An 11,286-nucleotide genomic window follows, 5' to 3' on the forward strand; every position below is an offset into this window, starting at 1 on the left:
GGCAAGAAGTTCGTTAATGTAACTCTCTATGGAAATAGGAGAGACTCCTGGAGCAAATCGATATGTGTAAAATGCGAAAAGTCGAATTTCAGATGAAGCAAAATAGGAAATAGATAGAGCATTTTGCCCTAACAAAGCTCCGAGTGTTCGATGTACTGAAGTCAAAAACATCAATGTTTTTTGTGGTCGTCTCGAGAACATATGGTATTCCCTATGCAAATAAGCGATATAATGCAAACCGCAAAACTGCCAATGATGCATGACATGGCTTAGCATGGCGAATAGTCGACTCGAATTTCTACAAACAACAACACGAAAATTCGCGAAATTTATTTCCTATGGTGTTTAGTTCAAAAGAATATCACTAACTGCATTGGTAAGGATCCAATAAATGTGAAAAATAATTGTACCAAGATTGCTGATTATGCAAATTTGACAATGATAAATTCGGAATCAGTTTTTGATCAAAATATATTGTTCACGATTTTATTGCAAATTCAATGTCATCCAAAAAGTGAGCACTTGATACTGTTTTTTTTATGATATCTCAGAGTAGAATTTGGACATCGAACTCACATAAATGACATTTGATAACGGAATCGGGTTTCACTAAATTACTTACATAGGGTCGAAGCACACTGCATATCTCTTGCAGCAGAGCGATCATAAAACTCTCTATTATTGAATATTTCTTGCGATACCGGAATAAGATCACGCGAAGTTGCTTTGTATCCATTCATTGTGACGTAACAAGCTAAAATTATAACCCCCTCACGCCAAACGTCAGTCTGCGGTTAATCGGTTAATTTTACCTGGTTACCTGTTAAAGTGTTTTTATCTGAAATTCCCAGCCTTAGGTAATCAACCATAACATTCCTTCGAAATAATAATTATTCGTTTTTGTTACATCCCAACCTATGATATTTGCAACTTTCCGTCGAAAAATATATTTACTGTAATATCTGAATTGGAATATCGATATGACAAACTGTCATAAATAAATTGACATGTATTGGAGTATGATATGAAGCTTCAAAAGAACCTATGTGTGCCCCAGTAAGCCACGAAAAACACAAAAGAGTCGAAAACTTATGCTATGTAGAAGTTACTTACGGCTGGCTATTACTATGTCCGTGTTGGCTTCATGTCTTGCTTCATTCCATAAGCGGTAGCGATCTCAAGACTTATAGCTTTTGGCACGCTTACAAATGGGAACTCCCGTAGTATGTTATTCAAGATGGCGGATACCGGAACGACGTACGTATACCAGGTTAGGCCATAATTTCAGGTACAAATAGTACGGAAGTCACTTGGCTAGTCCCCGAACTCGTAGTAGAACTAAAATAAGGAAAATGGGAATAAAAGTATGGCCTCACCGCAACCTGGTACACATACTACGCTCCGGTGTCCGCCATATTGTTTCCCATACGGGAGCACCTACAAATGAGTGTCGAAGGTAAGGGCCTAACTTCTGAGTGGAGTTGTGGTGAAGTCGAACTCTTGAGCCAGAGCTTCAAACTACTAGGAGTCGAAAATTCAAACTTCTAATAATGCTAATCGGAGTCAATATTTCTGGCGGGAACTCAAGAACCATTACAGGATTGGCAATGGAGTTATATAGGAAGCTTGTATAGGCCATAAGTACGCATTGGTCGTTGTGATTTTGTTCAGAATTGGAAGCCAACGTCGATTTTTCTATCACTCTGGAATCGAAGTCAGTTGTTTGATATTTGATTTGAAATCGAATGAATATTTTCTCCGACTTCCCAGCTCTGCTTTTTAGTGAGTTTTCTTTACCTAATCAGTTCTTCATGCTGAAATTATTTTAAAGACAACCTAATCACTGCGACTTGTTGATGTATCAATATGATAGAAAAAAACAGAATGTATCTTCACCTTCTAGTAACATTTTATTTAAACAAGCATATCGTATAATTACGTTTAGCATCACAATGTATATTACGTTCGAATGCACAAGAACGCAACTTTTCATTGTTGTCAGAATCCAGCCAGTGTATCACACTTTCAGCAAGAATCGTCATAATGATGAGAAACCTAAAAAGTTTCGATATTAAGCCTATTCACATGGGAAATTTAAAAATATCTTTGAAAATAATATGTCAATCACCGACCCCTTGTATTTCATGATACAGATATTTATACGGTATTGTAAAGCAAGGAAGGAACGATTCCTGTAGGCGTGTCTTCGGCAAGAAGTTCGTTGATGTAACTTTCTATGGAAATAGGAGAGACTCCTGGAGCAAATCGATATCTGTAAAATGTGAAAAAGCCGAATGTCAGATGAAGCAAAATATGAAATAGATAGAACAGGGTGGTCCAAACCCTGCCCGCGGGCCACACGTGGCCCGCCGCTTCATTATATGTGGCCCGCGTCACTTTCGGAGAGTAACCAAAAAATCGCATTTCGTGTTGTTTCGTCATAAAATTAATCAGAAAAATCTTTTGACATATTGTCATCACTAATGTCATTAAATAGTTTAATGGCTAGCTGGGGAAACTAGCAAAGTTGAATGATGTACTTGGCAGTCTATATTGTTATCTGGCTTTCTAACTTTTTGGTCGGGAATATATGCTAACAATATACGCATCATAGAAAACTAAAAATCGAATGGCTATGCCTGATAACTATGTGATTGCACAATAAAAGTGTTTGTTTTGTATTGCACTGTTTACCAATTCTTGGCACTATTGTGGCCCGCGAACAATGCAAAAATAATTTTGTGGCCCGCGGAGCCGACAACCTTGGACCACCCTGAGATAGAACATTTTGCCCTAACATATTCTTAACAAAGCTCAGAGTGTTAGATGCACTGGAGTCAAAAACATCAATGTATTTTGTGGTCGTCTCGAGAACAGATGCTATTCCCTATGCAAATAAGCGATATAATGCAAACCGCAAAACTGGTGATGATGCATGACATGGCTTAGCATTGCGTATAGTCGACTTAATTTTTTAGAAAGAACATCACGATAATTCTAGAAAATTTTCAATAATTCTTTACATTGAGTTTAATTGAGAATTGTAAGTCTGAACGTGCGTCTGGTTCAAGTTTAAAAAAAGCAATTTTATTGAGATCATTACTAAATTGCCATTTTGTAGGCTGCCAGCCACCCAGGGATGGCTAACTTTGTTAAATTAATCAAAATACTTCGAATTCTATACGAAAATTGTTTTGGGTTTGAATAGTGTACACCCGTAAATATCTAGAGGTGATACTAATTACCAATATGCTGTGCTCTGATTATATTATTTTTGTTTTATATACACATACCTTGGTTTTCCGGTTTTATCAATTAGAAATTTTCCGAAATTCCAGGTAATGTCGCCAATTATAATTGGAGTCCAGAATATACCATCTTTCGAACCAATTCTACTCTTGACAGGTGGACATGTATCCTAAAAAAGAAACGAATTCATATGGCATATGCAGATAACAATCAATATATCTTAATGTTATTTCATATGCGAATGTTGATACACCACGCAACATGTAAAAAAGTTTGTAGATAGCCCACAGCGTAGCTATTGACAATATTGTGGTATTATAAAGTATTTTGGATCTTTGTACAACGCCCCGCCAATGCCCAAAATAAGAAAATTAGTAATTATCCAGTTGGGGATAATTATTGAAATATTCGGATTCCGCTGTAAACAATATCTTCTCACGACAAGAGATTGGTGCTATCTTCAAACACCTATTTCTGGACACTAGTCTCAAGAAAGATACAAGAGTAAAAGTGCAACTAACCTTCAAAAAGGTGAACAGTGGGTGTTCTTTATCTCCATTGACATCGATTTTATCCATAATTTTAAACTGGGAGTTAGGAGTCCAGCCATTTCCAGGTCTCACGTATTTATAACAATTGAGTAATTCATCAGGACGTCCTGGTTCTTGCATACCAAATTGATTACAGGGGAATCCAACGGTGATGACATTTCTGCCGTTAAATTTCTGAAACAGAATTATTGTTAAGGGCCATGACTGGTAGGTAAGACCTGGTGGTGGGGATATTTTCTTGGTATGATTTTATGGTTGATTCGAGCTTTTTTCATTTACTGTCATTAAATGTCTGAAGTGTCCGAAAATTCAATTGTTACTCACATGGAAAGGCAGGAATTCAAATATCCGGTTCATTGGTTAAGTTATTTTTGTATCATTTTAAAATAAGTAATACATTTGCTCCCATATGTTTTTCCGCAATCAAGAAATAAGGACGCTACAGATATTAACAAGAGAACAAGTAATATTCAAATGTGTGAACGTACAGGCGGATTGGTCAATGTGAACAAAATCTTCAACTTTTTTTAACTCAACAAAACATGAACAAAGGCGGCTATGTAATAAAAACGATCCTTATTTAAGTTTGAAAAACGAGCGACAATATCTCCAAATAGTCACCAACGATTTCCCAATGCTCAAAAAATGACATCAAAATATTATCAACACAAAACAAAAATATGAAAGCCAAACAATTAACGCACTTATTGCCTGACGCCTATTCGGCGATACATTTCCCGCTTTCGTGTTCGAAAATGTACTCGATCCATTAAGTCGTAAATAGTTTAAAAAAAAAGTTAAATGAATTGAATAGAGTTGAAGATTAACAAAGGAGTTTGTTCTTCAATTTTGATTTAAACATAAACAAATTTTAAAGATGGGAAATACTGGTAAAGTAATTAGAGAAAAAAAAATAATCTTCTTACTTCCAAAAGTGCATTCTGACCCCTAAGTTGGGTCCATGTCAATCCTCAGAAGCATGCGGTGTTAGTTATCAACACCACATTGCCCAAAAGATGACGTAAAGAATATACTGTCCCATCCAATTCCTTCACATTGAAATCATATATCGTCTCCTAGATATCAAATGAATTGCGAAAATTTTAATTGGTGAATTAATAGTGCTACTAAAATAATAATACCAAAACGATATATGTGCAGCTCGTTTTCAATAACGAAGTTCAGAAATGATTGCTTTCATTTAGGTTGTTCCTACATTACGGCATTGGTTTTATTATTCAGTTATGATATCATTCAAATCGCATTACCACTCGTTCAAAAGTACCTCCGTTAAAACGTTAAACATTAAGTGAATTCCGTGGTCTAGGTAAAACATATAAAATAAATGAACTCACACTTTGCGAATCGGCGCACTTAGACATCTCCATTGCGTACCCGAGACTGACAAACCCGAACAGCAGCGACAGCATCGTGCTGCGCGTCATGGCTTTCTCAATATACTGCCACTCAATATCTGTAATTATTAATAAATACAACACAAATTCAATTACTTTCTGTTCGTTGGAAGCAGTTTGGAGACGACAGCTACAAATTTCATCTTTATCTGTCTACTGAACTGAATTAACAGACTCTGCGCTTCATTTTGTTCGCAAACCAATACTTCCTCAATTGCATAAATGTGGCACAGACAGGAAAGACTTGGCACGCTGTTGACAATATGGATGCTCATTGCGTATTATGGGTTTTAATACTGTTGGAATGAACGCTCACGTTTCGCTAACAATGCATTTCCCTTTGTTGAGTATGAATTTAGCGCGCCGTCGTGAATGCTGAATATATATCTCAATACTTAAATAATAATTACTTGAGGCCGAAGCGTTAGCCGTAGGCGAGAGAGTGACAACTGATTTTAATCTACTGGTTAAGTGTTTTATACAATGAAATGCTTACATGTAACACATGTTTATTACGAAGAGATGCTATTCTGCTTTATCAAATTGCTTACGTAAATGTTATAAGCAATCGGCTATCAGCCAACTAAAATGTTTACGACTTATTGGACACGTTAGTGGACATAACGATCGTTCAATATTATGTTGTTGTTGTTGTTGTTCTCATTTTTCTTGTTTTTTTGACACGATTTTAAAAAGTCGCTTTCTCTTTGATTACTGGACCAATTGCTTTGAAATTTTCAATAGTTAAAGATGGAATTTTTTTCTAGATGGCTATTACTTTTATTAATTTCAAATATTTCCGTGATCAGCGAACAGGTTCCGTTTCCGTGGTTAAGCCTGCTAGCAAGTTACCGTACCACAGTGAATTTCAGCGTAACGTGCCCATATATTTGAGCATAGATCTCTTGTTCGCACTAACGTTCCTAAAGCCCGATATAGTGTTAAAACTGCTATTATGGCGTCATAATTTTGTTCAATAATAATCACACGCCTCCCCAACCTAATGGCCTGAAACTATTTTCCTGATTTTCAGTCATAATCACCAGTCAACCTATAGCCTATACCTAAGGCCGAAAAGGCATGTGGCCATAAGCCGCTCAAAACCCGTGCGTTTTTACTGATAATTTTAATTATTACTATTATTGTTATGAAGTTAGAGAATGAAACCAGACCACAAATAAACAGAATTTTATAGGATATTATTTTAGTCGACTTATTCGGATATGTTCACATTGTTCATTTTTCAGAATTTTGGGTTAATTTGCCAATGACGATGTCAAACGAGTACACTCCGGTATTCGGAAATTTAAAACAGTCAAAGCTTGCTTTGTGATGGGCATATATATTTACAATGTTGAAAAAAAAAATTTCGTTCAATCACCCTGTACTGTTAGTAATGCTTTATTCAGAGAATTTAATTTATCGCACTTGTTATTGTTTTTATACAAATAAATACTCCCATTTATCTTGCAACACCGTGATTATTGTTTGTGAAAAATAATCAAAACTTCTGGCTTGTTACGCGATGTGGCGACTTTTTAAAAACTACATAGCAAATGTGATACATTTCAACTCTTTCCCAATACGGAGATCAACAATATTAGCGAACTCAGTGCAAATCTCGAAGGTGAAAACCGGGTTTATAATACGTTTGATACACAGGGAATGTCTTTTGTCTCTAGTCCAGTGTTTCCCAACCCGAGTCCGCGGTCTCAAATGAGTCCGCGGAGCGTTTGAATGAGTCCGCAACGAGCCAGAAATTCACTGCAGGCCGCAAACGTTTTTGCGATCACGATTTACGTTAGAATTTATATAAAACAAAGCAAGTTTATTCACATAACATTAATCGATTCAATAATTACTGGCTACTGAGTAGGGATGGGCATAAATTCGAATATTCAACTATTAGAATACCAATTTACTATTCGAAAATTTGGTAACAGGTGCGTCGATTAATCAAACGATTGGATTTCACAACTTGCGGATTTCCAACGAAAAGACGAGACGGCACACGCGTCGTCAGATACCACGGTGGTGTTTCTCGCGAGTTAGAACAACGGGGAATAAATTTTTAAAGGTGTCAATGGTGGCAACCCAAATTTTCTAAATTGAAAAGCTGCAATATTTATACTAAAAATAATACGGAGAACACCATAATTTTGTTTTATGATGATCCGCGACCGATTAAAAACGCTTTTTCAGACAATGAAAATCGCAAAATTTCGGGTGCTACCGTAGCATACGTACCAGGGCATTTCCCCTTAGGATTCTTTGCTTTATTGCCTCCACATTAGTACGTACAGTACTGGAGCGCCGTAAGTGTTGTACGAACAGCTCACATTTGTCGAATTCACAAAATTACGAATTAGAACAAAGTATAATCAGGCACTTTACCACGCATTTTTGTGTCCACGGATTATCGTGACATTTTCTGAGTGTTATTGCATTTATTTCGCCAACACAACCGAAGATTAAAATGCGACGCAGATCACAATTAATTTATTATTAAAGCAAGGCGATGAATATGTATTTTTGATTTACTAATATACTTTAAATATATTTTTAATAAGTACTAAATCAAGTTGTACTTTCTGGAAATTTATAGCAGTTAGCAGGCGATAACAAATTTGCAAAATCGTGAAAAATATGTATCAAAACTAAATATAATCGCGCGATATATTCTCAAATTGATATGTTCGCAGATTGCTATGCCATTTTAAAGAAGTAATGCTTTCATCCTGTCGTAAGTCGACACAACCGCGAGTTATCATGAACACAATTGAATAAAATAGAAAGACATTTCAAACTTTCGGCGTTGTCATGGATTGTCATTATTGGGCAACAGTAAATCCATTCATTATACACTAAAAAAGTCGGTTCTTTTAACGAACGCGTAATTGCAGAGAATTCCCGATTTTGAAATTCAATAAAATTCTGTTGTGTTTGGTTTTATTGCTTCTTCACACAGAGTGCGGTTGCAATAAACGCACATTGAGTCCACAAAGGTTTTCGTCGATGAGAAAATAGTCCGCGACCAAAAAAGGTTGGGAAACGCTGCAGTCTAGTCTATACGTTTCCGGTTCTTTTAATTTGCAATATGTCAAACGCAGAAGCAAGCACGACCCCGTAAAACTTTTGTGAGTGTTACCAGCAAAACACTCCCAGTCAACTGAATAGGACCAACATAAAATGTTTACCACTTTTCGGCACTGACGTTCGTAAAGTATAGTGCTAAAACTGCTAGCTACTATGGCGTCATGTTTTTTTTATTCAAAAATAATCACACGCACCACCCAATTGCCTTAGGCTCAATCTATTTGCTTGATTTCCAGTCGAAGTCACCAATCAATTTATGGCTCATAGGCCAACTTAGGGTCCAAAACACATGTAGCCTTAAGCCGTAGTAGTATATATATATTTACGGTACAACATCCGTGCGATTTTTTTCTGGGAATTTTAATTATTACCATTATTGTTATGAAGTTAGAGAATGAAACCAGACCACAAATAAACAGAATTTCATAGGACATTATTTTAGTCGACTTATTCCGATATGTTCACATTGTTCATTTTTCAGAATATTTTGGCTAATAATTTTGTCTTTTGTTTCTAAGTATAAGTATATTTGTCTCTAGTAGTCCATACCCTTCATCCAACTCCACTATCAAACAGTGAATCAGACAATCGTACAAGCTATCTCGCTTTGAAATATGAATCCAATCACGCCTTCACTAAGCATATATACATAATAGTTTCTAACATTTGGCATAAAGCAGCAGGCTACGAGAAATCTACCAAAACACACATTTCCGATTCTCGTTATTTTTTGCAATAGCTCGACCACAGAAGATAGCATGACCCCATAACGCTTTTGTACGCGTCGTTTTATTTTACTACTGCATAGAGAGGTGCTAGCTGTGGTATAGCATCGACTAAAAATTGATCTTTATCGTTAAAATGGGGCCCTGAACCTTTCATTGATTGTAAAGTTTAGCATTTCTATGGCGCAATACACAAGTCGCCCGTCTGAATTTGAAGCTTGTTTCATGGGTCACCAATGCTATTTTTTTCTGCGTGGAAGCTCGCTCCGCTGATTTCTTGATATGGATGGTAATCCGATGAAAACAATATATATGTTTCGTCCTCGGGCCACCGCAGGGGTTAGCAAGGTTTTCGGACAGGGGGCCAAAAGTTTTGCCCATCCAGACAGGCGGGCCATGCAAGTATGAAGTAAAAGTTACTTTTTATGGACAATATTTACGGTGTTACAAAAGCAAAAGTGGAAAACGATAAGCCCTATGCTAAAACCTAATTTGATCGCAATCCCAACAAATTTCTTGAGCTATTTTTTGCTAAAACACGAAATTTGCTTGTTGCGTATTATGGGTTTTTAGTCTATTGGAATAAACACTCACGTTTCGCTAGCAATGCGCTTCCCTTTGCTGAGTATAAATCTAGCGCGCTGTTGTACATAAATGATTACATGAGGCCAAAGCCTTAGCCGTAGGCGAGAGAGTGATTTTAATCTACTGGTTAAGTGTTTTATCCAATGAAATGCTTACATGTATTTATTAGCAAGAGAGGCTAATCTGCTTAATCGAATTGCTTTCGTGAGTGCTACCAGCAAAACACTTCCAGTCAACTGAATAGGGCCAACATAAAATATTTACGACTTATCCGCACCGACGTTACTAAAGTAATGTTAAAACTGCTACAATGGCGTCATAATTTTTTTATTCAATAATAATCACAGCACCACCTAATTGCCGTAGGCTTGATCCATTTGCTAGATTTCCATTCAAAGTCACCAATCAATTTATGGCTCATAAGCCTAATTGGGGTCTAAAACGCATGTAAGCCGTTCAACATCCGTGCGTTTTTTTCTGAGAATTTTAATTATTACTCTTTTTGTTATGAAATTAGAGAATGAAACCAGACTGCAAAATGAATAGAATTTTCTGGGATCTTATTTAAGCGAATTATACCGATATGTTCACACTGTTCATTTTTCAGAATATTTCGGCTTATTTGCCAATGGCGATATCAAACGAGAACCGGTATTCCGAAAATTCAAACTGCCAAAGCTTGCTTTACAGTGGGCATATATATTGTCAATGTTAAAATATATATTTTGTTCGATTAGCATGTACTTCTAGTAATGATTTATTCAGAGAATTCAAGTTATCGCACGTGTTATTATTTTTATACAAATAAATATTCCCTTTTATCTTGTAATACCGTGATTATTGTTTGTGAAAAATAATCAAAACTTCTGGGAATACAACTTTCACGGCTTGTTACGCGATGTGGCGACTTCTTAGAAACTACAAAGCAAATGTGATACATTTCAACTCTTTCCCAATACGGACATCAACAATATTAGCGAACTGAGTGCAAATCTCAAAGCGAAAACCGAGTTTATAATACATTTGATACACAGCGAATGCCTTTTGTCTCTAAGTATAAGTATATTTTTCTCTAGTCTAGACCCTTCATCCATCTCCACTATCAAACAGTGAATCTTAAAAACAATCCTGCAAGCTGTCTTTTTTTAAATATGAATCCAATCACGCCTTTACTCCGCATGCCTACATAATAGCTTTTGACATTCGGCATAAAGCAGCAGGCTACGAGAAATCTGCCAAAACACACGTTTCCGGTTCTCGTTATTTGCAATAGCTCGAACGCAGAAGTAAGCACGACCCCGTAAAACTTCTGTACGCGTCGTAATTTTTTAATTACGGTTGTATGACATTGACTAAAAATATATCTTTATCGTTAAAATGGGGCTCGTGGATCTTTCATTGATTGTAAAGTTTAGCATTCCTATATGACGCAATACACAAGTCGCCCGTCTGAACTTGAAGCTTGTGTCATGGGTCACCAATGCTATTTTTTTCTGCGTGGAATCTCGCTCCGCTGATTTCTTGGTATGAATGGTAAATAATACACATTCCGCTATTTTAGCTCTTACAATTGGCGTTCGACAAGGGCGAAAAATGGGAGCAAAATAGTAGACTATAATCTAAATAAGAAACAAATGGTATATTTTGTGAGTGTTTAATTCTTAA

At 36.4% G+C, this 11,286-nt stretch overlaps 1 protein-coding gene across 1 annotated transcript; it reads right to left on the minus strand.

Annotated features, from left to right (window-relative positions):
* Positions 1–1,891: 1,891 nt before the first annotated feature.
* On the minus strand, positions 1,892–5,374 carry LOC120340631 (glutathione peroxidase 3-like). Its single transcript, XM_039408937.2, has 5 exons — positions 5,156–5,374; positions 4,727–4,876; positions 3,771–3,974; positions 3,294–3,418; positions 1,892–2,272 (listed from the first exon to the last, which is right to left on the minus strand). The coding sequence occupies exons 3-5, from the start codon at positions 3,918–3,920 to the stop codon at positions 2,158–2,160; spliced, it is 390 nt and encodes a 129-aa protein (XP_039264871.2). The 5' UTR covers positions 3,921–3,974; positions 4,727–4,876; positions 5,156–5,374; the 3' UTR covers positions 1,892–2,157.
* Between the last annotated feature and the right edge of the window lie 5,912 nt (positions 5,375–11,286).

The sequence above is a fragment of the Styela clava genome, chromosome 14, assembly GCF_964204865.1.
Source record: "Styela clava chromosome 14, kaStyClav1.hap1.2, whole genome shotgun sequence".
Classification (NCBI taxonomy): domain Eukaryota; kingdom Metazoa; phylum Chordata; class Ascidiacea; order Stolidobranchia; family Styelidae; genus Styela; species Styela clava.